The 27,682-nt window shown below is 38.1% G+C and overlaps 3 protein-coding genes across 5 annotated transcripts; 2 read left to right on the top strand and 1 right to left on the bottom strand.

Annotated features, from left to right (window-relative positions):
* The first annotated feature begins 325 nt into the window (after window positions 1-325).
* Window positions 326-4,352, top strand: rwdd4 (RWD domain containing 4). 2 transcript variants are annotated; one of them, XM_005807897.2, is made up of 8 exons: window positions 326-503; window positions 839-919; window positions 1,971-2,080; window positions 2,406-2,556; window positions 2,834-2,939; window positions 3,686-3,735; window positions 3,852-3,854; window positions 3,930-4,352. In XM_005807897.2, exons 1-8 carry the CDS (start codon window positions 480-482, stop codon window positions 3,960-3,962), a joined length of 558 nt encoding a protein of 185 aa, XP_005807954.1. In that variant the 5' UTR covers window positions 326-479; the 3' UTR covers window positions 3,963-4,352. The 2 variants fall into 2 exon arrangements, with proteins under 2 accessions (XP_005807954.1, XP_005807953.1); XM_005807896.2 differs by having other exon boundaries at window positions 2,831-2,939.
* A 2,112-nt stretch (window positions 4,353-6,464) lies between these two features.
* Window positions 6,465-10,069, bottom strand: ing2 (inhibitor of growth family member 2). Its single transcript, XM_005807898.3, has 2 exons — window positions 9,783-10,069; window positions 6,465-7,986 (listed from the first exon to the last, which is right to left on the bottom strand). Exons 1-2 carry the CDS (start codon window positions 9,925-9,927, stop codon window positions 7,286-7,288), a joined length of 846 nt encoding a protein of 281 aa, XP_005807955.1. The 5' UTR covers window positions 9,928-10,069; the 3' UTR covers window positions 6,465-7,285.
* Window positions 10,070-10,518: 449 nt separating this feature from the next.
* On the top strand, window positions 10,519-26,431 carry LOC102233348 (macrosialin-like). Of its 2 annotated transcripts, XM_023346047.1 has the most exons (8): window positions 10,519-10,635; window positions 12,761-12,818; window positions 17,387-17,483; window positions 18,543-19,045; window positions 19,154-19,273; window positions 22,397-22,460; window positions 22,738-22,914; window positions 24,359-26,431. In XM_023346047.1, the coding sequence occupies exons 1-8, from the start codon at window positions 10,604-10,606 to the stop codon at window positions 24,496-24,498; spliced, it is 1,191 nt and encodes a 396-aa protein (XP_023201815.1). In that variant the 5' UTR covers window positions 10,519-10,603; the 3' UTR covers window positions 24,499-26,431. The 2 variants fall into 2 exon arrangements, with proteins under 2 accessions (XP_023201815.1, XP_005807956.2); XM_005807899.3 differs by lacking the exon at window positions 12,761-12,818 and having other exon boundaries at window positions 10,521-10,635.
* The last annotated feature ends 1,251 nt before the right edge of the window (window positions 26,432-27,682 follow it).

Genomic DNA, 27,682 nt, shown 5'->3' with positions numbered 1-27,682 from the left:
GGACAAAGTAGTACTGGATGTGGTCCAAAAGTTAGTCTTTCTGAATGTGACCACTTTAAATTAAAGTTTTTATCGCCATCTGGTGTCTATGTTGAGGTCATACAGTTTCAAAGTCGGCCTTTTATCACCTGAAGAACATTTTCAGGATTTGAGGACTAATATCTCAGAAAAATCTAGAGAAACTCATCCGTGCATTTATCTTTAGTCGCATTGATTAGTCGCAACAGTGTCCTCACAGGTCTGAAATAATCCATTTCTCTATTTTTGTGGTAAAACTCGACGTCCCAGCCATGTGCATTCAACTACGCATGCGTGCGCTGTCATGTGGGACTCCTGACTGCACCCGGCTTGGGAAGTTCAGACATTATCAGCTACGGTTACTGGTGACGGTGTAACGACAGCAATGTGTTGCTAACTGTATCTATTTTAGAGTAAAGCTGTGCGCGTGGACCCTATGACGTAGAAGCCGAAGGGGCAACATGACAGCTAACGAGGATCAGGAGGTATGAAGCAGCTGGAGGCTAGCTGCTCTTAGCAGCTAGATGCTAAAACTGGAGCGTCAGATAGCAAGCTGGTTAGCCGGTAGCAAAGCTCTAATGATCAAAACCAACCAGAATATTTCTACCACAGGACGTATCACCTTTATTACATGTTAATGAAGTTAAGGGCAGATTGTTACTGGCATTAACTGTAATTCGACATCTACAGAAACATGAGTCGTGTTTCAACGTTATTATTCTGCAACATTGTGTTGCTGTTTTGGTAAAAAGTCACATTTTCAGATTATCTGCTCTGCTGCAGATATGATGTAAAATGTTTGTCCTTTTTTTCCTCCAAGATGGAGCTGGAAGCTCTTCGCTCCATCTATGAAGGGGATGAGTGCTTCAAGGAGATCAGTCCAGTTTCCTTCCAGTTCAGGGTGGGTACCATCCTCTGCTCTGTTCCCTTCACTGGCTCCTGCACTCACAGTGACTCCAATGTTGTGCTTCATAAGCTCTGCAACTTTAGTTCTAGTACTGGCAATTTAGAACATCATCAGATTATTGTTCAGCATGTTTTGATGTATATTGTGATGACCATTGTGCAGTTTTTAAGCTTCAAGAAGCAAAAAATTATTGGCAATCTTCACTCATTTATAGTTCCATCACTGGCACATAAACAAAATCCTGGTGAAATTTTGTTTTGTCTAACTACCAAGACTATGTGCTGCAGAAGAAACGGATTTAGGGGTGCACCAATGACAGCTTTCTGGTTGACCACTGACCTTTGAAAAGCCTGATCTGTCGATTTTTAATTTTTTTTGTCTGAAAAGTAGCTAAATATTTTGGCAAAGTCACTAATTTTGTAACAGTCGGGTGACTGTGGTTAACCACAGACGTCAGCCCTGCCTCATGGCAGAGCAGAAGAGAACAGTGGCTGACGTTCAGACCATTGCAGAGAGCAAGAAGAACTGATGGATACGATCAGTTTCACATATAAGTATCAATTGACCTAGTAAAATCAAGGAAATCAGGGCCAATTTATTGGTGCATCCCTAAATAGATGTTCTTGAAATCATTGTTGTCTTTTCTTAGTAATGGTTGCCTCCAAAGGAAAGTGTGAAGCCATCATTGCTTTGCTTCAAAGTGACCTCACTTGTAAGAAATCTCATGGTGAGAAGTAAAGAAGACGGCTTCAGGATGTCCAAGCATCCACCGGCGAAACAAAGCGTCTCAAAGATCAGGACCATGGATTTTCTCCAAATGTTAATATGCATTATATGCAATATGTACACATTTTTAGTTCTTTTATTCTTCAGTAAACCAACACAATTTGTGAACATAGTGTATGTTGGAGCCACAAAATACAACGTTTGTTCCAGTGCAGAAATCTTTGGTTTAGACAGACAAATTATAGTGAAATAGTTGAAATTTCTATGACCCATTTCCTGATTATTATCTTTGGCCTTTTGGTTGAATATTGTGTAACAGGTTGGAGACCTTGAGGACACAAAAGCATTTATCCTGGACATCAGCTGGCCAGACACGTATCCAGAGACGGCGCCACAAATCTCCCTGGACGCCTTTTTCAACAACAGGATGTAAGCTGCAAGCAGTGGGGTTCAGTCAAAGTAAACCGCTTTGATGGTAGCCATGTTCATGTTCTACCATGGAACTGCTCTGAGCAGACCGCAAGAACCAATTCAACCAGTGGATTGACTGTTGACATCACTCTCTTCTAGTCATACTCACCGGTCAGGGTGCTTCCCTGTCACACTCACTTCAGAACTTTATTTGTGATTTGTTTTAAAACCACTCATCATGTTCCTTCCACTCGTCAGTTAATCACTATCTGTTGGTTTACCACATAAAGTCCTAGTAAAGTACTGTATGAGACGGTCTGCGGTGGTTTGTTTGTGCTAACAGCTCTGCAGAGACGAAGCAGCTCATCCTGTCAAAGCTGGAGCCGCAGGTGGAGGCCAGCCTGGGCTCTGCCATGATGTACACTCTGTTTGAGTGGGCAAAGGAGAACCAGGAGGAACTCATGGAGAACCACAGGCCTGTTGTGACTGCTGTGGTCAGTGTGCTTAAACTTCATTCTTCTGCTGTTTTTCTAAGAGTGACTGCAGCAGGGAGTGTGTTCCAGTAAACCTGCTCACTTATTTGAGACGTTTGAATTTTTTTGACATTTTTTTGAGTTGCAAAGGCAGTTTTGGAAGCAGATAACATTTTCCCAACCTTGCCTTTTTGTTGCATAGTTTTTGTTTTTTTCAAACGTCATATGATAAAATATTCCAAATATAATGTGTTGGGGTTTTATAAAAATAACACATTAATATTTATGTGTACAGCAGGCCCTGACATCCAACACTGAGGTGACGACTCCCTCTGCAGCAAAGAAGAGAGAGAAGAAGGAGCAACTGACAAAAGCACAGAAAAGAAGAATGATCAACAGAACAGGTGGCATATTCTCTCATGTTTTATATGGAAATGAATAATAACGAGCAACTGATGAAAGCCAAATCAGAAAAGTATGTTGTCCGTTTGTATTCAGCGTTAGTGAGTCTGCCTTTACACATCCACAGACTGAAATCTTTACATTTTTTCTTTGTGAAATAACTAGAGAAGTCAGATTGGGTGGAAAGAACCTGTTCGTACCATTTTTCAGTTATTGCCAAAGATTCTCAGTTGGATTTATGCAAGTCTGGACTTTGGCTAGGCCGTTCTAACATACATACACGTTTTGATGTAAACCATTGAATCGTGCACAGCATCACCGTTTGTTGTCTTGACAACTGCAGTCCCACCTGAGCTGTAGATCTCTGCAGCTACTCCAGAGCTGCCATGAGTTTATGTAGTTGAGAAATGGATCTGTAGGTTTGTAAAGTGGCAAAATGCTATTAGTACATGAACTAATGCAGAATAATACAATAACAATGATAATGATACATTCCCACTTCTGTTTATGGTGCATTCAGTGTCAAACAGAAACAAAATGCTTGGAAAGCAGACTGAAGGTGATTTTTAAGTCTTGTTTAGAATACATTGAATGTTGGTGAACAAAACAACATGCATTCAGACCTTTTCCCCGACACTTAACTGTACTTTAGAGATTAAGCTGTACAACCTAGGTAATAGTTATTTTTCACATATTTCCTATGTCTTTATTCTGTAGTCCACCCCTAAAATATTCTTAATGCTTTCAGACAATAAAGGGGAGCTGCCAAGAGGCTGGAACTGGGTTGATGTGATTAAGGTATGTGCAGTACCATATTTCTCCACTAGATGGCCAAACTGAATACTTTTTGAGCTCTCATTCATGTTGACTTTTTCCTTTTCTGTTCTTTTTAAAATGGCTGCTTGACCAACCAGCATGTAAGTACAACTAGTTTCTTAACTGATTATATTTTCCTAATTGACCTCATTATTTTCCCTCATGTCCATGAACAGCTGAGTAAAACTGGAGGAAAGGATGACGACTAGAGCAGAAGCTGTCACACGCTTGAACTCCAAACTTGCTGCTGCAGCTGCGACTGTGCTGCAGATGCCTTCACAGTCAGCTGCAGTGGCGTGGGACATTCAGCTGCTGCTGCCATAAACACACCCCATCACTGGTGTTCCTTCTCCGGTCAGCTGAGCAGGCTGTTCGTCCTTCATCAGGGCGGAGCTTCACCTGCTCACACTTGATGTCACTGCCATGTTTTCAGTCTCATGTTACTCACTGAACACATTAATGTTGGATCTAAACTAGTGTTCCGCTGTTACTTTAAGGTGCTGTGTGACTTTCTTAAAGAATAGACATTTTTAATGCCACAGAGAATATTACTAATTTTCCTGTTTTCTTTATAAATTGTAAATCTGGAAATGTTTATATATATAAATAAACCCACATTTTGTCAACTGCTTGTTCATTTTTAAAAACAGACTCACTGCTGGTGCAGCTTAGCTTAATAGTATAGAAATGTCTTTATTGCCCCACACTGGGGAAACTCAGGTGTAACAGCAGCATTGAGGTATGTAGGTTCACACAAAAGTTCAAAAAGTGTTAAAATTCAGAATATTACCCTGTACAATATTACAATATTAACAAAAAACAGTGTATAGTTCTCAGAAATGGAAATAGTGTACTCTGACTCGAGATGTGCATCTGAGTATAACTTTTTATAAATGTACATAATTTTCATGTGTATTGGATATTAAAAAGTAAAGACACTTTATAATACAGTATATCAGTGCAGTGCAGAAAAAGAGATGCAATAACAGCAGAAATGTCATTAAAATGAGTAAAACTGCAAATGATTGAACAAATGCCTGTAATGTAAACGTATTGAGAGCAGTGATGAAAATAAAGTGTAGCAGCTGCTGGGAGGAAGGATTTACGATCTTTAGTGCGCCCGGGATGCAGCAGTCTGTTGCTGAAGGAACTCTCCAGTTCAGCAACAGCTTCATGCATGGAGTGGGAGACATCAGTGATGTTATTTTAGAAAGCTGTTAAAATACAAACACTACAACCCATTTCTCTTAAACATTCCTAATTTAAAGATTTTAAATCTGACTGATGTAAGTTTTTTGCTTAATGTTTTATCTTTCATAAATTACAACAAAACTGATTTTGTGTTTGTTGCTTTGTAGAGTGATCAGATGAAATTTGTTTTTATTTTAAAGAGCTCTCCTAGCGGTGGGGAACACAAGACCTTTATTCAATGATCTGACATGTTAATGAAAATCAAAACTACAGACAATAACTATTTGGTTATCTATTTTGTCCTTGCATTGGAACAGAACAAGTTTGTCTCCAGGTCAGTAATGTAATACTTTCTTTTGCTTGACCACTAGTTAACTCAGAATCAAAGAAAAAGCAGCTTTAGCTAAAATGCATTAGCTTTAAGTAAGGCTTTACTTAAAGCTAAGATCTCTGGAAGCCATTTAACTGCCTGTTGAGATTAATGCTTGTTTTAATAAATTACAAACTGTTGGTTTGTCTACAGCTCATCTTTGCAGTTCGAAACTTAACTTGCAACCCAGTTACGATCCAACATGAAAAATATATTAAAACTTATTTTTTCCATAGACTGTGACCAGAACTCTGGTTCTGTTCTCATACAGTAACCCACTAGAATCTATGGCAGAACATTAGGGCCACTAAAGATAAAGAATTCTGACTTTAAGCTTAGATTTTTTTTCAATGGTTTTAATAGTTTTCCTTAAGGATCCACTATGAGGAGCTTGGGAGTGTTTCTGGGGAGAGAAGTCCACAACCTCCTTCTGCAACCTCACCTCTAATAAGCAGGACAAAGTAGATGATGGATTCTGAAGGGTTAACAAAATAAAATTAATTTGAACTAAAACTGAAAGAATTCCTACATCAGCTCTTGTGTTTCTTGTGCATTCTGGTCTGTCTGGTTCTGTTGGAGGTTTTCTTCCTGTTAGCCCTCCCGCGGTCTTCGGAGGAGTGTGACAAAACGTTAAGGTTGGACAGGAGTGAAGCTGGAGGTTGTCCTGTCAGACCATTAGATTTCGAGAAAACACAAAAAAAAACCTCGAAGCACACAGAGAAAAAAACTAGAAGGGTCCAAATTAAGACCAAGGGAGGGTTGCTCCATGCATGCTCTGTAGGAGGGATTGCTGCAAACTCAACACAAAGCAAGTGATTGTTGTCACTGTGTTGTTCCTGAAGGAATGAATGCTGCAGGTCAATGACTCAAAGCTTTACTGGACTGGGTTTCCTTAGAAATTTTTTTAACTAATTTGAATTATAAACTGAGCTTAATGTACTGTTTGATAAGTATCAATTGAAATGCATGTATGACTGAGTTGAAATTATTTCAATTCAGTCATAATTGAAATAATGACTTGAAAAGTGTCACATTTGTTGTGAATTGATGCTAAATGGATAAACTAAATTGAAACTAGGCAAATGGCATAGAAGTAGAAAAAAAAAAAAAGAAAAATGTTACAGTATGAAAGTAACATTTATTCTTTCACCGTTCAAAAAATTGACAATATGATTAAAATTTCTAACTCCCCTGAAAACATTTATCTCTGAAAGTTTTAAAAGCAAATGGGAACCTAATCAAATTCTCAGTATTGAAACTAGGGAGAAATTATTTATCAAAAGATGAACAAAACTGTATTTAAGTTACAGGTCATAAGAGGTGACTGACCCCAACATGCATCAGCAGCACAGTTTCAGTATTCTAGGAGAATGCTTCCTCTGGGATTTTTCCCAGCAAATAAAAAGTGAAAGTTTGTAACCACTGAATGTTTTAATGGGTATAAAACAAAAATACATAATGGTGAAAACAAACAATTTTATATCAATCTCCCATCAACAATCTTTTCCCAAATAAAATTCTGAGTCTCTGATGAACATACTTAACTTTTAAGGCTCTCTTTTAGAATTCATCAATGTATGAAGAGAGTTCAACACAGATTCTGATCAGGCAGAACTTATTAAAAATCCTCAAAGAAAAAATGCAGCCAAAACTTAATAATAACTGGATTATCTTTCTTCACAGGAATTTAGTCCAGAGCGACAAGGTTTAAGTAAGTCTAAGAAAGTTTTTATTGTCTTCATACTTTATTCAAATTAAAACAAATCTTGAATCTAAAATAAATCTTATAAAAACAGCAATTGTGTGGAAGAGGGCAGCTTCATATAAAGCAGCTTGGCTCCCAGCAGCCTGCAGGAACCAGTTCATTCGTCCAAGTTCTTGATTTCTAAGTGCTGTGGCTAATTATTCATTTGTGCTCCTAAAGCAGCACCTGTTCTTTCCTCAGGATGGAGACTAGTTCCCGGTGAGTCACTACCTGGACCTGCGATCTTTTCTGTTCTTGTCCAGGCTTTTGTCCATTGTCTTTTCATTGTCTCCTCTGCATTTGGGACAGTACCACTTTCCCTTGGGTTTGTAGGTGAGACCCACACAAGAGAAGTGGAACCACTCAATGTGGCACTGGTCGTTATCGCAGCCGATCATCTCCCCGTAGGAGACCTGCTCGCACAGACAGTAGGTGGGCTCATTGGGGTCGATGGTGAAGTCCACTGGCGAGGCGTCTCGCTCCTGCTTGGATTTGCGTTTTTTCTTCTTTGAAGACTTGGATTTCTTTTCTCGTGGCGGGGGCAGGGGCAGTTCATCCACGGGATCATCCACCAGGGAGCCGTTGGCAGACAAGTGGGTGGAGTCACGGCTCTCGCTGTTCCGCTGGCGTCTCGGGCGCCGGTTGGAGGTGCGTTCAGGGGCCGGGGACTCCTGGATGCTGGACCGTCGCTCCGTGGTGAGCCGCTCGGCTTCGCTGGGCTCCTGGAGGCAGAGGGAGTGAGAGTCCATTTGGCGTGAACGGTTCTCCACCAGCTCGGTCATCTGAGTCACTACATGGATTTTCTCATCTCCCAGCTCCTGGCTGAGGATCAGCGCTCTCTGCAGTTGGATCTGCAGCCGCTTTCTCTGAGCCGAGTCCTGTTCACCTTTGTATTTCTCAAACACTTCATCCACCTCCTTCAGCACCTCTGCAAAGGACAAGTACACAAATTAATATGAATGTTTGAACATTTTACCAGGTTTACAGTTGTTTATTAGGGATTAGGCCTTCTCTAGCCAAACAAAGAAATTTGAAACAATAACGATAATATTTATCCTAAGACATTGAACTCAATGGGACAAATCCCAGCTGGACCACTGAAGGGAAATGAGAATCAAGCAGAATTGCATAGAAGAGCAATAGTCAGAACAAACAATCTCCAACAGTGTACCTGGTACCTCCTGAGCCATAAAGGCCACAGTCAGCTGAAAGGTCTTGCAAAGTAAGGAGGGTATTTATTTTTGTAACAATATTCGACCTCCAAAATCTGAATTTACAGAATAACTATGCTCACCTTTCACTCCGACCAAGACTGTTAACACCTTTGTTATCACCCTAGACTAAATTACAAAGTTTTCAGCTATTCTAAAATGTAAATTTCCATAATTATGTAGATATTTCATTCACAGTTCAGTAAATATTCTAGAGGCAACATTAGACACATCAGAGGTCTTCATTGGTCCCCACATGAAGTGGGACTGTGGGAATCAACAGATTGAAGAAAAGTCTCAGGGGATTTTCTCCAGATTCATCCACACACGGGACAACCAGGAGCTGGACTTTATCAGTAAGAACGGTCAAATAAGAGGAGGAGGGCTGAGCCGCAATGAATTCCCTGCCTACAGGAAATGACGGCACCCAGATGCTGTGAAGGGGCGGTGGGGGGGGGGCTGTTTAGCAGAGCCTGTCCAGCTCTGCGGTTCACAGAAGGAGCAAACGGAGAAGCGAGTTGGAAATGTTCAAGTCCCCGAAGATTTCTAACTCATCACAATCAATCGGGTGTGTTGGTATCCGTCCCGACACGAGCCGTTCGGGGACGTTTCTGCGTAGAGTCTGCTCGGCACCCTGCCTCGACTCGAAGCAACAATGACGACTGAAGCTCTGTTTCCTGTAATGTGTGCTTTGTATTCACCAGTCTGCAGTGATGAAGCAACACCTTAACCGTGTTGGCCCCCCCTGTCTCGTTGTTATTGAAATTAAGAGCCTCGTGTTTCGCAGCAAATAAGAAGTGCACCAGCGGTTGCCCCTATATCGACTAAGGACCAGATCACACGATGAAGACTGTAGATTATAGTAAATACAATCACAAACAAGATTATGTTGGGAAATTAATACATTCATAAGCATCACACCCGCCTACAGTGCGTGTTTCCAAATTCGGCATCACTTAAAACATCAAAGCTATGTTGTTTTTATACGCATTTTAAGTTTAAACGTTGTTTTCAGTGATAATCTTCCCGGTAGCTTTATGGCGTTCAGGATTACGGATTTCTACTTAGAAAGTTTGTATTTTTCGATTACACAGCCGTGATTTCTGCAATATACTTGAGCCGATTTTGCAACTGACGAAATGTGTTTCCAGATAAATATAGCTCATTGTCGTGGCTTTTATATGGGAGAGCCGCGATAAAGAAATATTAAATACCGTCACCAGTTTATGAGGTCTGGTGTAGCACAGCAATGGGGCACAAACATATTCCCGCTGGCGGATTTGGTGCTTGCTTCTGAAACATTTGCTTCGTGCTGTGTGTTTGGCCACATCTAACACAAAACAGTACTGTTTATCAGGTTGGGGAGGAACAAGGACGGCAAGCTTCTCACAAAATGGGAACGCAAGGTTCGCGCCTGCTCCTCCATTTCAACAAACCTTTCCACTCAGCTGTCAATGCTTCCCGATTCTACCTCCAAAACTGGACCAAAAGCGAAAACATGCAGACACGGTACCTTGATACTTTGCATCAATCTCTCGAAGCAGAGAAACATTTCTTTGTATGTCCAGAGGCAGGGACTCCACACATTCCAGGTAATCCTCCACATAGTTGACTAGTTGCTGCGACTTGTCCGCATTCTGATAATGATGGCCTAACATCGTCTCTGCGATGCATAGAAGCGCCAAACACACCTGAGCAAATTACAAAGATGTGTTGTAAAAAGAAAAAAAAAAAACAAATACTTGGCGACTTTGCAGGTTGTAGGGCAGTTCCAAGCACCAATTCACTTCAAACAAAACTCACACAACTACGCATGCGCGCAAATTTTCCTTTTATGGTATTGCACAGCTTCCTCTTAATGCTGTCGTCACTGAAGGCGGGGCTTTAAAACTGGAAGTTCTCGATGGGACTATTCCTAAAAACACCACTACATCCTACTTACTTTAAATTGATCCACAATTAGTTAGTTATAAAAATAGACCTTAATTGGGAAATACAAATAAGGTTATATAATATACATTTTATATACATTTTATAATATTTTGGGGAATATTTATATTAGATGTAAAAACAATACAGTAATAATATTGTAGGTTATTTAGTTTTTATAGTTTTTATAAAGTTTAATGTCACAGTTTAATGTAATGTCACAGGAATGTCACGTTGTTCACCCTGCAATTCATTCTGGGTAAATGATGAGTAACGCTCTTTGAAATCGATCGGAATGTAGAAATCACAAGAGGTAATGAAGGTGAGGAGACCAAACAGAAGAAGAGGACAGACTTGACCATAGGAGCTGGTGTTTTGCTGCTGATTCTGCCTTCAGCTTTGTAAATGAAACAATTAATGTCAGACTGTGTAATCCGGTAAGTACTTCTATAGCTCTATGTCCTGTTCGGCAACAGCTGTTTAGGATCCGAACTTTGTTCGGTGTTGGTAGTGGTTTCACATTCAGTACAGGTGTTCTATCTCCATTAGCATTTCCGGTAGTAATAGCTGTGTTAGCGCTGCTTGTCTTTGACGTTCCTCCCAGCGTCTGTAGAGCTGTGTCCAGTTCGGCAACAGCTGTGCTGTTTAGAGTCTGGGGTGTTGGTAACAGCAAACACCGGACCTCCATGGGTCCGGTCAGATCTGTTAGCATTTCAGAGATCGTCCAGCTTTGCCAGTCTCAGCACGACAGCACGGCATTTATTTTTAGCTCGTTAAGGTAGCGATCACCTATGATCACTTGTTAGACCCTTTGTTAGTTTTGCTGGTGTAAATGACTAAATGTAATGAGTGTAAAGTCTGTACCCTGGAGAAACGTCCAGGGTACAGATTAGGTCCTTCGGAAGTTGCGTTCCACTCCGGCTCTCGCACTGCGCTCTCCTTTCTTTCATGTGGGAAATTATCCAGATTCGCCTCAATTTTTATTTGTTTTTAAATTACCGCCAATAGTGACACAGTGTGGCATTATCTAAAATCACACGAGTCTAATGCAATATGATAAAGAACTAGTTGGGTAAAGTTAGCCTTCCTGTGTTTACTCTGTAGATTCCAATACAAAATGGAATCCGTATACCCATCAGTAAAAAAATTCTGACCTCCATGGGTGAAAAATATAACAAAAGATGTCAATTTTTGAACTAATTGTGAGTTTTAGCGTATCACGAACATCTTTTTTTTTTAGGTAATAGGAATATTGCAACATATTTAGGCCAATTAGTTCAAGTAGTCCTAGATCCTTTTAACATTCACCCTACACATCCCTTGAATTTATTACACATTCTGTCCTTTTTTTTTTTTTTACAAAAATAAACTTAGAAGTAGTTGCTTAGATAGACTAATCCATAGTACATAACTGATGAGGTAGTGGAAATGATGCATGTTTATAAAATGCAAAAATAAAACTAATGTCTTCACAGCTAGATTTATACAGAGTAAATCATACTCAACTGATATTTATTTAATAATTGTGTATCTTTTTGATTTTATTTGGTAACAATTATAACCCACTATTATGCTCTACTTTGTGCTGATATATCAAATAAAATCTTAATAATAATAGTAATAAAACTGTGAAAAAATGAAAAGGTCATAAATGCTTGTTTGGATTCATGTGTTTACTACCCATTCTGTGTTGAACTGCAGTTGTCACCAAATACATCTTGTATTAGTTAATACTCTGTACTTTCCAGTGACTCTGTTGTTATATATTCATATGTTGTTTGTTTCTGTGGTTTCTCATTTCTCTGTTTTTTTTATTCGCTGCAGGTGTTAAAGCAGACTTCAAGGGTGTTATCTTGTATTCTCTTCATTTTTTCTCTGTTCTACTTCCATGTCCTTCTTTATCTAAAAGTTATGTGCCACATGGCCGGGCAGGACAAGTTCAAATGAAAATAAAGGACATTAATACTTTTCCAGCGCATTCAAAGCAATACATAAAATATTTGAACATGCTTTACACCATGGAACATAGTCTTCTTAACATATAAACAAAAACAGGGGGAAATATTCTCTTTTCATTGACCCATTTTAGAGTACTTATCCTACATGTGAACATATACACTTAGTATATATGTGTACATATAGAAGTCTTCTAGTAGTAGAATTAATATAATTGTATTGTGAGAATCAAACTTGCACTGAGAAAGGGAAAGTGTAAAATGAATCTCATGCAACCCAGATGCATGTAACCTCTCATTTCGTATTTGCTCAATTGTTGTTCTTCCCATGGCTTCCTTTAGGGGGCTCTACTGCCTCCACCTCACCCTCCTCCATAACTCAACAAACTCTTTTTGTTTCCTTCATGAACTGCGATTTTGCTCTTTTTCTGCTCCAATCTCCACTTATTCCCTCTAGTTAATCCACCATCCCTCCTCTGCGCATGTCCAAAATATCTACTCCCTTTGATTTTTGTCAGAGCCAATATCTCCTCACCACATCATTGCAAGTCTTCCATCTCAAATCAACCCTAACACTAAATCTCTTTTTTACCTCTTTTTTGCTCAGGTTGGAAGAGTCCAGGAACTTAAATCATCCACTTGCAGCACCTCTTCGTCTGCAAGAGGTGCTGCATTTTCAAAACTTCTGTCAGTAGTAATGTAGCCTGTTAAAAACCAGTTTGTGCTACACTTTGCTTTGTCAAGAGAATCTGGGCTCTCGGCTGTTGAGAAATGATTGCTTTCTGGAGGTTGGACTGTGCTGAGGTTTTAAATTTTATCGAATTGCTAATGTTTGCCCACGACGTACACTGTAGAATTTAATTAATTGACCTTACTTAAGAAAATTATGCAAAAACCTCTAATCTCATCTCATCTCATCTCGTATCTGGAGTCGGGTTGTGGGGTAGCAACCTAAGTAAGGAGGGCCAGACTTCCCTCTCCCCAGGCATTTGTTCCAGCTCCTACAGGGGAATCCCAAGGCGTTCCCAGGCCAGCAAAGACATCTTGACATTACAAGTTATATGAGAATAAGGTACTTGGTCCAGACTTTTCCATGGTAAATCATATTCTTAAGTTGAAGTGTTGCAGTTTTGTACAGTGTTCAATATTTCCCACTGAAATGTAGTGAGGGGAGAAGTAGAAAATAGCATGGAAAGAAAAAAAAATAAAGCTCTTTGCTGGATGCAGTATTGTTAAAGTGCATTCCAAAACAGCAAAAGCACAATTATCAAAAATTAACCCAGCTCATGTAGAGTGAGTTGGTGAGACTTTTCCTCCACAAAGTTCAAGTAACTTACTAAAAGTGAGTATTGATAATAATTTGATTAAACTAGTTACTATTTTCAATTAAATACAATGTTTACATTTACAATGTATGCGCTAGCTTGATGCTAAGGAGCTTACCAGAAATATCATGCGCTGTAAACAACCATCATCCACTGTGAGGCAGCTGTTCATGTTAATTCAATATTTGGAAGTGTGGCCAACATGGACTGAACAGATTCCTTCACTTCCTCCGCTGCCATTGCTAGCAGAACAAGCAAACTACAATTCTAAAACAGCGCAGAAAATTGACGTCATTGTTCATATATTCTCCTTCTGTTCACTGATTGGCCTGGTAGAACCTTTTTTTGAGTGGAATTGCACAGGAAGGCAATGGCCAGGCTAGTAAAAATGTATTAAACCATTTTTTTGTCCTCCAATAGGTGCAGCATTAGCTTTGTCAAATACTGAGAGATTGCTAATGTGTAATTAGACTAATATACTTTTGCAGTCTACATGTCCTAAGTTTTTAAGATGAAGATTAACAAAAGCACACACGAAAAGAAAAGAAAAATGTGTTTGACCTTTAGAGTTCTTAAAGCTTAACATTATTTAAATTCCACTAATCTAAATTGATCTTAATTTCTCTACTTTGTAACTATGTGAAAACTCACATGGCCTACTAAGGCCATAAATGTACTTTATACATTTAGCATATATTTCTATTGCTCAAATCTGAAATCTCCAGAGAGGTTTCCGTGAGGTCAGATTTTACTTGCACTTCTGAAAATACCAAATAAACAAATGAAATCCATGGAGACAAAAGCCTGACATGTTAGTGCTTGTGTTAGAGATTGCACATCTGACAGACAGGATGTTCAGCCAGTCCCAAGACTGAGCTGAGAACAGGTTTGACAGCAACAGCAGGGCAAACGTTAAACGCTGTCACAAAGTGTGGTTAAGAACCCCTACTTCCTCTTTTTGTGTCACATGATGTCAGAAAATATCCTTCACGTTTTGTCAGCTGAATGAAACCCAAATTACAGAAAAGTGCTACATATAGTCTTTTAGGGCTGATACAGATAATACTAACACTACTTCTGCTACTGTTACTGGAACTGCATTTGTTATACGGTTCAACTGTTACAGAGACACTACTGAGAGAACTGCAGCTGCTACCCAGTAGCAGCTGCTGAATAACTTGCTGCTACACTGACAACCTGTAGGATTGGTACCACAATCTCAAGCAAAATCCCCTCTGAAAGCAACCACAGTCATCATCAGCATTGTACTAGTCGAACTTTACTACTTAAACATCTTGAGTTAAGGTTGAGCTGCATTACTTCAAGAAATATTCCACCATAATGAGTATTTTGTGATTTAGGTTTATAAATAGATAGTGATAGTCATAACTTGGATTATGTATTACAGTCTTACACGTAAGCACAAAATTATTCATACCCATGATTTAGATCTAAAGTAATCTATTAATTTTCTAATGTACAGGATTAATTTGTTTTTGATGCCTAAGAATATACCATAGCAAGTTGCCTGGATAGTAATTTTTTTTTCTTTTGGTCTCTTGATAGTGTTCATTTATCCTTCTGAACACAAGATATTCACGACCTATAATTAGCTATAACAACTGCATTCAACCACCCATGAGGTAATAATGTGAAAAACATCTTTCATAAATAATACTTAGCAGCATAAACTGACTTATGACCTCAAGATTTGAAGAGATGTTTAAGTAACCTCTCATTCCCTAAAACTGAACACACTCTAGTTCTGACGCAACAAAAATTCATCACAAGCATGGCGGACTGTTAACTCGAGACTTCGAACATAAAGGAGCAGAGTTTTAACACTAACACACCCTTCCTCCAGCTGAAAGTGTGTGTGTGTTGCTGCTTGATAGTTTTGAATAGCACAACAGGGCAATCATGTGAGGAGACCAGAGAAACCTTCTGGTTTATTCAGTCCACTTTCAGTTCACTGTAAGCTTCTCCTCCTGCCCTTTCTGCTCTCACTCGGTTTCGATTCTTCAGTATTGCTGTCTGTTGAAGAGCTTCGGATGTTTTTGTAACTTCAGAATGAGCAGAGGAACTTCCTTTTCTGCACTGTCAAAATAAAAGCCCCTCAATATGACACATAACACCTTGCTGTAATATGTACAAACCCATTTGATAAATGAAAATATTATTAAAAAGCCCATTTATTTCAGGAACCTTAGCCCTAGGTGAAACACATTCGTGAAACATGATTTTCCACTTACATCTAATAAAAACATAACATTTAAAATTGCAATATTACATCAAAGCAATATGCACATTTTTACTCTTTTTTTAGATATCATTATAAGAGAAACTTGATAGAGGTAGTAAAAATATGTCTTACCTTCTAGAATAACCCAGAACTTCATGGATTTTAATTCGTTTTTTTTTTTTTATTCATCTGCAGAACAGCTGTAAACTCAAATTGCTGAGTATCTACAATGAGAGAAACAAACTGAAAGTTGTGTAGTTTGGTATAACACTTTACATTTTAATGAGGGCACAGGACCCTAATTTAAGTTTATTAAAACCTGAAAAATAATTTAAGTTTGTATTTCTTATAGAGATTTAATCTTAAAGAGCATTATTTCCTGGTTTAAATGTGTACAATATGATATTTTAACAAGTTTAAAAAAAACTCTCATGCATAAGGATATGCAATATTAAAAACTATTCTAACATGTTCTAGTAAATTTGCATAGTTCGTTGTTTATTAGATGGACATTGAAGTTTGGTGATACTGGAGTGAGTCTGGCAGGTGGAGTAGAGCTACACAGTTTTTAGCTGATTCATATGATTCTCTTACTCTTTATTGTTTTTTGGGGATAATTTACATCTGGAAAGTCTAATTTACATCAGGCTTTTCTAGTCTGAAGTAAAACAGCCGAACCTGATCAAGAGGATCCAGTCTGGCAAATTTATTTGCCATCAAGTGGATTGAAAGAGGAAACATGGAGAGTGTCAGGCTCATGGCTTCACCAGGTGACTCTGCCATGCTCACTTTCCTCAATCTCTATTATTTACAGTCGGGAACTTCATGTCATGTTTTGCTCAGAATGAGGGAGGGCGACTAAAGCCAAGATTCAGTTTGTTTCATACTCAGACAGCTCTTTAATAAAGGACCTTTCATAATTTACTCAGACTCACTGGACTGCATTGTAACTAGAATAGAATTGATCTGTTTCTAATCTAAGGAGCTAAAGATACCATTCTACATTTGAAATACTGAAATGCGCTGTTAAGTATGGCTAAGTTACATATTCTAATCTACTGTTAAGTTGCTGGATTTGTTGAAAGACGGGAAAGGTGGAGTGGCTCAGAATGCTTTGTATGAGTCCATTAATTAAATTAGACTATAATGAGCTTTATAGATCTAAGGTAAGTGTATTCTTTTAAAATAAGTATCAAATTGGTGAGTTTTTACACATGTGGACAAAATTGTTGGTACCCTTTTATAAATCAGAATGAGAATCAACTGCATTGCAAATTCAAACAAGGAATTTGATTTGAGTTTCCATCATTTTCACCGTATTCAAGGTACAGTGACAAACAGCAAACTATAACTTACAGCAAAACACTTAGTAAGTAAAGTTAAGAGCAGTGTGAGTGTGTGTGTGACTAAAAAGCCCATAAAAGTCACTGACGTAACTTGAAACTGACAAAAGAAATAAATCAAAATCTACTAAAAGTTAATCATTGAATAGCTTAACTCCACCTGGAAGTTTTATTGCAATAGGCAACAAAACTATTTAACAGCTCACATTAACGGGTGTTGCTTTTATTTTGAAGTATGCTGTTTGTGCTTCCTCTGCTGTTGCACTGCCTTGACTCAGGCATGTATTTATGGAAAGAGGTGCATCACACTTTTTGCATAACAGGCTGGTGTGAAGAACAGTGAACAAGGCTGTCAGTCAAGACCTGTCACCATGCAGAGAATTCCTGCGTTGATCCTTGTTGCCTGCTGTGCTCTCACAGGTAAGGAGAAACGTCTGGGTCCATTTGGCCAGAAAAGAGTAAAAATATCAAAAACAAATTTGAATAGTTAGTAGAAAGTTGGTGGAGTGGTATACAAGTAAAACCAGAATATTCTGTTACTTTATTTAATACCTGACATACTGTGTGATTCTATAGAATAGTGAGCTGGTGTTGGAGTTTCATCGCTGTATGGCAGAGTTTGATGTGTTTGCTGTAAGAACCTTTGCAGAACAGACCGCAGTGTGACTTCCTGGATTGTTTAAAACTCTGAACTCTGCAGTCTTTTGTTTAGAGTCACAACTCTGAGTCACATGACTGCTGGGAGATGAGCGATGTCTGTTTCTGCATAAATGTTTTCATTTTGCTGATGTTGTAGAAGTGAAATAAAGAGCAGCTTACAGTGGACAATTCCATTTTAATTGTCAAATAATCCATGTAAGCTCAGGCTTATGAAACATAAGTGAAGTCATCTTCTAGAAAGGAATTTACGTTTTTCATGTTAGTGTGTTTTTCAGAGCTGGTTTCTATTCACTTTTCTGCTATGCTTAGAATCTTTGTCTGCCTCACAGGAAAGTGGCAACATAAACTTGAGCACTTCAGCTACCATAGATAGACTGATCTTGTGCTTTAAAAAAAACATTGTCATACATCTGCTTGTTAATGCATCCATTATCCTGAATAAATACAGGAAATTCTGTTGCTGATATAAACAAAACCAAAGCACATTGTTTATTCTTTTCATCTTGTTAGATCGCAATTTTTTAATCCTAAAGTCTAAAAGAAATGTGGTGTCCCTTCACTGTCTGCTGTCAACATCAGACATCGGGCAGATACTCTGTGAGAATGTAAAAGAAAACCAGCATGATAAAGTTATTTAACTGAACATAACAGACATTTATGGGCTCATGGAATCAGAAATCTGTAATAAACATGTGTGCATAGGCAATTTATGGTCAAAATAATTTCTACATTATCTATATATTTGTCACTTCACAATTTATGCTTCAGCAAGTTAAGCTTTAGAATGAGATTAATTTTCTTATGTCTTTTTTCTTAAAGCACTGTCATTGGCCAATGACACAAATGGATCCAAACTACCTTCTACTATGAGTTCTGCAGAGGCATTTGATCAATCCAATAAAACCACGACTCCAAAACCCACAACCCATAAACCCACGACTCCAAAACCCACAACCCATAAACCCACGACTCCAAAACCCACAACCCATAAACCCACGACTCCAAAACCCACAACCCATAAACCCACGACTCCAAAACCCACAACCCATAAACCCACGACTCCAAAACCCACAACCCATAAACCCACGACTCCAAAACCCACAACCCATAATACCACGACTCCAAAACCCACAACCCATAAATCCACGACTCCAAAACCCACAACCCATAACACCACGACTCCTAAAACCACTCCCACAATACCACCTCATCCTACTCCAGCTACCAATCTGACTGTAGGAAACTACAGTTTGAAGACAGACAAAGGAGTGGTTTGCCTAATGGCTCAGATGGCGCTACAGATCAAACTTTCAACAAAGACGGTTTGTTTCATCAACTATTACTAACAAAGATTGCTTAAAGTCTTCTCAACTAATTCAAGTCTTCAAAATCAAAAAAGATTTTTTAAAAATCATTTTAATCTTTCTCAGGTCAATGGAACCTTCATTATCATCCCAAGCCAAACTATTGCAGCTGGTGAATGCAAGGAAACCAAAGCCAACTTGACCCTTTCCTTTAAAGAGGGCTTCATCACCTTCCTCTTCAATAAGGTACTTAATATTCACTCTTTCCTTCTTATGTCTCATTAAGTCATTGTACTCTGTTAAGACATCCCTTGTCTTTTGCTCTTTAGACTCCACTTCCAGCTGTAGGATCATATTAGGACTGTTGGGGTAAAATGGAAATGTTTGTGAATCCTAGATATTGAGACTGTAGGAGTAGTGAGTGTATTTTTTAGTTGTTTTTTGTTTGTTTTTTTACCATCACCGGAAAAATGGTTGGATTTGGTTCTCAGAAAGTTGGTGGACCAGTCAGTGTTTCTGAGAGAACCAATCTTCACCACTATGCAGGTGTTTATTGTAGCTTGACTACAAAAGTTCACCTATGTAAATAATTTATGATGACAAACCAACTTTTTAACAGATTGTTTCATAGAAACTCAATTTAGAGAAAAATGAATCTCTGGAATTCACTCAGTGGTTTAAATGATCCAGTCTGAATAAAAGTTGGTAGGCCATTGCTCATGTATCATTGGGAAATTAATTGCTTTAAAAGGGTTACACTGATTTCGTTCCACCATGATCAAAATAGGTTAAAATCTTTGCGCTATGTCTGTTTCCTGGATAAAGGATTATGACCTAAATGTAAGGTTTTCTTCATTCCTCCATTCTCTGTTGTGAGAAGCTTGGTTGGGTTCCAAACAAACAAGAAACAACACGAGGGATGTTACTACTGGGCGAAGTCACTGTGCTTGAGAAGAAAAACAGGTTTCTGACTGCGTTAGTGCTGGAGTTTGGTTGAAACAAACTGGAGTCAAATAAATATCAATTCAGTAAAGTAGAATTTAGTCAAGCAAATGAAATCGCGAACTCATGAAAGAAAAGATTCCAGAGGTAACAGGTCAGCTGATGAGGAAATCAACTTGACTTCTGTAAACAGGAACTATCTATTTAGCAGTTGACCTTATCCTGAGCTAACGTTGTTAAAAGGGCTACAGGTGCATTTTATGGCTTTAGTTGAGCTGATATGGTGTTAAATGGGTACTTGAAGCTCATTGTTCCACAGATAAAATATTATTTGATGAGAATACTGTTTAGGGAAAACTAAGGATAATATGAGAGCGATGTGTAATGGTAAATTGCTTGTACTTGTATAGCGCTTTGTCAAGTCCAGAGAACCCCCAGAGCGCTTCACAATACATTGAGTCATTCACACACACATTCACACAATGATAGTGGCAAGCTAGGATAGTAGCCACAGCTGTGGCTACCTAATCTGTCAACACAGATTAGATTTTTTTTTCTTTCCTTTTTAGGATAACAGAATTGTTTTAAGATAACTCCTGCAGATGGATTGGTGATCATTTCCTACCTGTTCACATTGTTGTCTAATAATCCCTAAAGCAAATGTATACATATAAAGGTTTCAAATGAACAGAATAGAATAAGGGTTTGACAGAATGAACATGGTTTTGGAATATCCTGCCTTTTATTAAGATTTAATCAAGGTTTGACTAAAGATATCATGAACTAGAGCTAATCAATATTTCAGTAAGAATCATTTAAGGCAGCGAAATAGCCCTTTAGTACAGCTATGCTGTTCATTTCAGTCTCCTACTAAGCGATGTCAATGAAAGTGTAGCTTCAGGAGCTAAAATGATCTCAAGACTGTTTATATTTATTTGGTAATGGATACTAATTTTATTAATCTGAATTAATAACATTCAACCCATGAATACTTTCTGGTTTTTATGCAGGAGCTTCCAACAGAAACTAAAAAGGAGCTGTTGTGTTAAACCTCTGGTGTAGCAGCCGATGGGAGGATACCAGAATGTTGGCCTAAACTGGGGGTGTGCAACCTGCAGCTCCACAGCCACATATGGCCTGCTAGGTCTTAATTATTTTTCATGTAACTTTCTATTAAATGTGAACAATCAGTTTAAAAAAAAAGATTTATTTATTTATGTAACATCTTTGTGATTTTCTTGATTTTAAAACCTTATAGTAAAAATATAACTATCATTGTTTTATTTAAATATCTAAGCAAATGTCCTATAGTTAAAAAAGTTAAAAAATAAGCTGTTAGTTTTGAAGGATTGTGTTGCCTTATAGTTCTACTCAAATTTTGCTTTGCTGTACCCAAGGCAAAAACGGCTGCTCTGGTTGTAATGCTCTCTGACCCCCAGTCTAAACACACAGACAGAATGTTGTGATGACAAACCTTTCACAACACCTCGCTCTGTGGGTAAAATGTGACCATGGTTACCCGGACAACAGGCAGGTCACTCTGCAGAGCTGTTGAAAGGGAAGATTGAGTTCTGCTCTGTTCCAGACGCTGAGCAGCTTCACTAGCACCGATCTTTATCCTGGGGCTCTGGGTGAAACACAGGAGCTTAAAATCCCAACTTCTCATATTTTTACTTTTTATCTCTGTATGAGAGAGAGAGAACAAATATAAAATTCTGTATACATTTTTGAAAAATTATGTAAAGTTGCAATCCCGAAAAGTAGATCTCCTGGATTTTAGCTTAATATAACAAACATTTGTTTATCTATAATTAGCATGTCCAGTTAGCCTCTAAATTTCGTGTATACAAAAAAAAAAAACAAGAAAAAAATTCCTGGTTCAGGACCTGGAAGGAGCACCATCCTTCTGTCTGCTGTTGTCACTGAGAAGCTTTTTAAAAACAAAGTATTCTGTTTTGTTGATCAAGTTGTTGTTTTAAAAAGGAGGTAATGATTATTAGCAATTTATATTTTAGGTTTAGAAGACTTATTTTCTGTCGCAGTATACGAGAGGGCACAATAAATCTTAATAGACAAAATGTAAAAATCCTTCCTCTGAAATTGGTCAGGTAGAAATGGATATTATTCCTCGTTGAGTGATTATTTGCTTTTGGGAATTCTTTTTATTCTGTCTGATTCTTACCTTCTTCAGAGTTTGACCGTTGTTGAGATGTGCTGGGATTCAGATCCAGCAACATCCAGAATCTGTTGTTTGCTCTATTTTCTGATCTAAGATTTACTGCCAGGCCCAGAGTCAGTAAGCAGTGATGCACATGGGTAACATTCAGATCTGTGGCGTTCCTGAACATACAAACAAAATTTCTGTGAAATCTTTTGCTATAAGTGCAAATGAATAACCAGCTGTGTTATTCTCTTTTGTTTCCTCAGAATGTTTCTGATAACACTGCCTATCTTAATGCTGTGTCTTTCAGTCTGCTCTACTCCTTTTCAGGTGAGTTGAAGACACTCCATCATGCTGATTAGACTTTGGACTTTTTGTATTTGTTCACTGCATTCTCAACAGGATTTAAAAAATTCAGCTTTCTTCCTGGTTTGTGTTTGTCCTTGTGGCTTAATTTAGACTTTCGTTGTTATATGTCTGAGAAGCATGTGATCCCAGTAACTCTCAACCTTTTTTCAGTCCAGTGTGGTCCAACAAGTTTGCTTTAAATGTCATCTCATCATTATGTCATCTCCAATCAGCACCTGAGTGTTTCCTTGTCATGAAGTTTCAGGAAATCAGAAATATAGTGCCGAGAATGACTCGGTGCAACTGTTTGCGGCAAAGATCGGACACTCCTACTCCTGCAAGGATGAATCTGTCTTCATGGGAAACGGACTGAGCCTAGAAGTCTCTAACAACAGAATACAAGCCTTCAATGTCACTAAGAATGAGTTTGGCCGTCGTAAGTGTCACACAAAAGGACACCTTTTCAAAACCCAAGCAATGAGATTTATGTGATTTACTTCCTTCCATTTGAATGAATAATACCAATTGTAAACAGTAATTTACCCGTTGATGTCTGGAAACCCTTCATCATGTTAAATAATATTTCAAAGTATGTTAAAGTGAAGCCAGGCCAGAACCGAATGGGCTTTGCTTCTTCTCTGACGGTCTCATGATTTGCAACACTTTGGTCAAAATGCTGCAGTTCAGGAAAAGCAGGTTTAACAAGTCAACCAGTCTTTAAACCTTCTACTTGTTGTTTACATAAGTTGAACTTAACACAATGTGTGCCAGCGGGGACTGAAAGAGTGCAAGTTTTAAATAAATTTTTCGTTTTTTAAAAGGGATTTTATTGAACATTTTGAGCAGTCAGTGTCTTACCTGCGGAAAGTAACTTTGTGATTTTCTTTATTTTGGATGAACTCACATGGTAGCTGGTCGAGACCAAAACTGCTTTCTGCCAAAACATCTTCAGCCTTCAAATGCCACAGCACCTGATATGAACAAATTATAGAAATGTTTCTCTCCAATAACATTTCCTTCCATGGTGACGCTGGTCTTTTTTGTTTTATACAGGACGCTGTTGTAAACAATCAACCAATATCCACAAACCTTTATGTCAGTATACATCTACTGCAACTGTCAGAGCAGTAGAAAACATGATTAGCATAACTCAGCATTTTGAGCTTCATGGTGCATTTCCACCTCTTTAGTTAGCTTTAATTAGAATCCAGATTGTTTGCCTAGAAAGTCCGGTTTATTTGGGTCAGTGGAAATGTGTGATCAAACTCTGATGTGGACCAGAAATGTAAAGTCTGGTCCACATAGAAATATCAAATTAATAGTTGAACGCTAAGTGGACCGGAAACCGCTCCAAACACAGGAAGCAAACTGTACCAAAGAGCATTCTGGGTAAAAACAACCAAACAGACGCGCAAGCCTAGTGCTAGCGAGAGAAGTAGCTTGTGGTCTTTTGTTAAAGAGAAAAGAGAAATCCCACAAACTAAAAATTCTGCCACTACTCCATTTTTGATGGCATTTTGTGAAGAAGGAAGTTGCGTTCAGGATCTTCTTCAGAGGTATTCGTGTCGCTTCCCTCAGTGGTTCTTGGCATAATGCCACCACAGGGAGGAGGTGAACAGGTTGGCTGAGTGTTGTCTGATCTTGGTAAGATAGTGACTGCTCTTAGCCTCTCCACAGAGCTTGTTTTTATTAGCAACTGGGTTGCCACAAAATCTTCTGACTGCATGTTAAGTTTAGAAAGATCTTACATGTTAATATTCACCCACACATTGAACCATAGTTTAAATGGGACAACCAGATGTTAAGTTGGGTTTTTGATGTTAGTGTTAAAGCACTTCTATGAAATCACTGAGTTTTTGTGCTTTTTGTGTGTCACCCAGCTGACCTCTGCCCAGCGGACCAGCCTGACTACAGCGTTGCCATCGCAGTGGGAGTGACTCTGCTGGTGCTCATTGTCATTGTGCTGATAGTGTACCTGCTGGGCCGCAGAAAGAGGACAGCTGGCTACCAGTCGCTCTGAGGACTGACAGGCCATAGGTCTAAAACAAGTGACCTTCTGAATGAGGGATTGTGGGTAAAGAGGCACTTCCACTGAGCCACTTTCCATCACATCTTACTAAACCTATTTGTTGCTGTTTTTCTGATGTATTACTATTGATAACATTTGAACCAGAGATATACAATACAACCTTAAAACACAGCCCAAAAATAACACACAGTTAATTATAGACTCTTTAATGAATCCATATAGATAACTTTAATACGTTTTTACATACAACCACACAAAGTTACACAAGTTTGAGCCCAAATGTCATCAAATTGAAAATGTACAACTTTATGGGACACTAAATTCTCTTTTAACTGACACTGTCATAAAAACTGACTGAGAAGTCAAAGTAAAAGACTCCATTATCATTCTTGTTTTGCTAAAAAAACAGATCAATACGGGATTCATTAAATTCTTGGATGTAACATTAATGCTCTTTTTCGCTGTCCTTAGCATTATACCTTTAATGTTCAGTGGAACTTATTAGACTTTAAGCCAAAACTTACAACCAGGTTTAGTGAGCATATTCCTGATTAACTGTCTCCTTATATCTGTTGATTTTTTTAAAAGGTAACTTCTTGTTTGTAATCATCAGGCATACAGAACATAAGTGGGTTGATTTACACTTGTGAAATTAATAACTAACATAAAAGGGAAAACTGAAAGGGATTATTTTGATGCTAATTGCACTGATTGCTCTTCATTTGTCTTCCATGGACTACATGTTATACTGTCCTTTCATTTAAATGTTGTGACTAATCTTAAAGAGCATAACCTGCTGTATAACCTTATCTTTCTTTTAAAATTGTAACTTGTAATGTTAAAAAAAAGAGTTTTTAGGATGACATGAAGTTAGTGAATGAGACTGCACTCACCATTTTACAAGTAGTAAATATCTGCTAATATCTAATAGCTAATATCTGGTGCTGCTCCCTCCTCCACACCCGGGCCAAAGAAGAGCAGGAAGTGTTGGACTGTTGAAGCCTGAGCCAGTCTGAATCCAATCAAACAAACGCTTCCATGCAGTCAGACATGTCATTTTATAAACTTCACATCCATTTTTTTATACCAAGAGTAAGTGTTTAATTTGTATATGATTTTTATTTGGTTGTGTGTTTACCCCAGAATGCCAATTATTGCATATTTGATCTAGGTTTTTGTTCAATTTGTTTTTGGCTTTAGAAACAGTTACATTTTGCTCTGATGAAAGTTTTTCATATAGACACATCGTGTTTTGCTCCAAATTATTGATCACAACAGAAAATATTACACAGCAGAAAATGTATTCCTAATATGCTGACGTGAGGCAGCATATTAGGAATATTATCTCCGTCAGCTGATGTATCATTGGCTTTCTACTGTTGTTGCATCAAATGAAGAAGATTCTAAGTGCAATTGTAAAGATTTACCAACAAACTCTGAAGGGAATTTCTTCCAAGGGACCATTCCAATTGTCATTCATTTAAAAAGGGAATAATCAAACAAATTAAAAAAATCATCTGAATAAAAGGCATTTATAATTTTGAATCAAATGCTTTCTGATTTTTTCTTGTGGGATTCAAGAAAGTCCCTTGGTGTCTTTTCTAAAATGTGTTTTATTTTAAGCCATGTTATTCTCAACTTCACTGAGAATATTTGAATTGTTACATAAAATAGAAATCTGGCATGCTGTGGTTTGGGAAAATGTACGTTCTTCTTGTAAACATCTTGATATTGTATTGTTAATGTCCTCCAGATCCTGAAGTTGATGCACTGTGATGCAGTTATGTGTACAGATCCCCACTGGATTTACAGTATAATGTCATCAAAACAGTGACATGTTTGGATTGATTTTGTATTTGATGCATATGAACTGTATTATCAGTTGCTGCCTTCCTTTGAAAAATAAAAACAAATATTGAAGGACCCTGGGAGGAATGGGACAAACTGAGGAGCTTAAATACTGAGGGAAAGGTGGAAGTGACAATGAAACCAAAGTAGATGAGAAGGGAAAGCAGGAGTGTGAAAACTGACAGGGGAATCAGGAGATGGGACACAGCTGAGCAGGGGAGAGAGTGTCAGGCTGAGGGAAAGGACAAAGATAAACAAACCAGAGATAAATGAAGGGAGAAAGGCCTGGAACCGACATAAACCATAAAGAGACGTGAATATAAGGGAAAATAAGAATAAATGAACTAACACAGGATAAACTAAAATGGTAAATCTAAGCAAATTAATAAGAAATGATCAAAAACAGAAACATAAATGAAAACCAGAATTCTAACATCTAAGGATCATACCATAATTGTATTCCTAAGTTTTTTTTATGTTAAAATAATCAAAATAATTTTGACTGCTGATTCTGCAGAGCATGGCTGACTAAGCTGTCTTTTCAGAGTGAGGTGAGGTTGGAAAGGAGAAGTTTCTCTGACTGACGTGAAAAATACTTTCAGTTCCTGATGTAGCAGATGTCCAATGAAGTCTTCTTCAAGTTCTAACAAATATAAAACCAAGCAGTTTGGTTTTTGTTAAAGATACATGCACGTTTATGTAAATCATAAAAAATGTAAATGGGAATGGCATCTAATTAGTTTTCAAGGAAAAATAACCAAATGTACAAAATTGTCAAGTCAGCTAGTATGGCCCTGTTTGACCCAAAGCCCTCCCTTCTGTCAAATTTAACCCTGTGTGTTTTGGTCATTCAGCTAGTGCTGAAAGGTCTTGCAGTTGACCAGCCCCAAATATTCTACAATCATACAAGAAGGTCATTAATCCCAAACAAGCTATTCTAAGGATTTTGGCCCTTTAAAATTAGAAGGAGAGTTAAAATCTCAGAACATGCTCTTTAATAATGACTCAGTCATGAACCAGAAAACATGTGTTATAAACTGAAGGACACTTATCAAACCAAAACTCTCAGATGCAAGGATTTGTGACTATAAAAAGATTTATTAAAAGTAAAAAGCAGCTATAGGATGAAATTTTCAAAGCAAAATCAGTCCATAAAAAACCTCCAGAGGACAGAAGTCTCCCACCCCCAGCCCCAAAATCACTCTCTGACATGACAGGCCCTGATCTATTTGTCTCGGAAAGTGTCTTGAGATTACATTTGTTTCAAACTGGTGGTGCAATACAGTACAGACCAAAAGTTTGGACACACTTTCTCATTGAATTCAAT

This window comes from Xiphophorus maculatus, chromosome 14, assembly GCF_002775205.1.
Source record: "Xiphophorus maculatus strain JP 163 A chromosome 14, X_maculatus-5.0-male, whole genome shotgun sequence".
Taxonomy (NCBI): Eukaryota; Metazoa; Chordata; class Actinopteri; order Cyprinodontiformes; family Poeciliidae; genus Xiphophorus; species Xiphophorus maculatus.
The sequence above is the reverse complement of the archived record's forward strand: the minus strand, read 5'-3'. Positions and strand labels throughout refer to the sequence as shown.

Coding starts and splice junctions, on each gene's coding strand:
- rwdd4 (XM_005807896.2), top strand. CDS start 480: ATGACAGCTAACGAGGATCAGGAG. Junction 504..838: donor CAGCTAACGAGGATCAGGAG/GTATGAAGCAGC, acceptor TTTTCCTCCAAG/ATGGAGCTGGAAGCTCTTCG. Junction 2,081..2,405: donor GCCTTTTTCAACAACAGGAT/GTAAGCTGCAAG, acceptor TTGTGCTAACAG/CTCTGCAGAGACGAAGCAGC.
- ing2 (XM_005807898.3), bottom strand. CDS start 9,927: ATGTTAGGCCATCATTATCAGAATGCGGACAAGTCGCAGCAACTAGTC. Junction 7,987..9,782: donor GATTGATGCAAAGTATCAAG/GTACCGTGTCTG, acceptor TGTCCTTTGCAG/AGGTGCTGAAGGAGGTGGAT.
- LOC102233348 (XM_023346047.1), top strand. CDS start 10,604: ATGAAACAATTAATGTCAGACTGTGTAATCCG. Junction 17,484..18,542: donor TGCCTGCTGTGCTCTCACAG/GTAAGGAGAAAC, acceptor TTTTTCTTAAAG/CACTGTCATTGGCCAATGAC. Junction 22,915..24,358: donor TAAGAATGAGTTTGGCCGTC/GTAAGTGTCACA, acceptor TGTGTCACCCAG/CTGACCTCTGCCCAGCGGAC.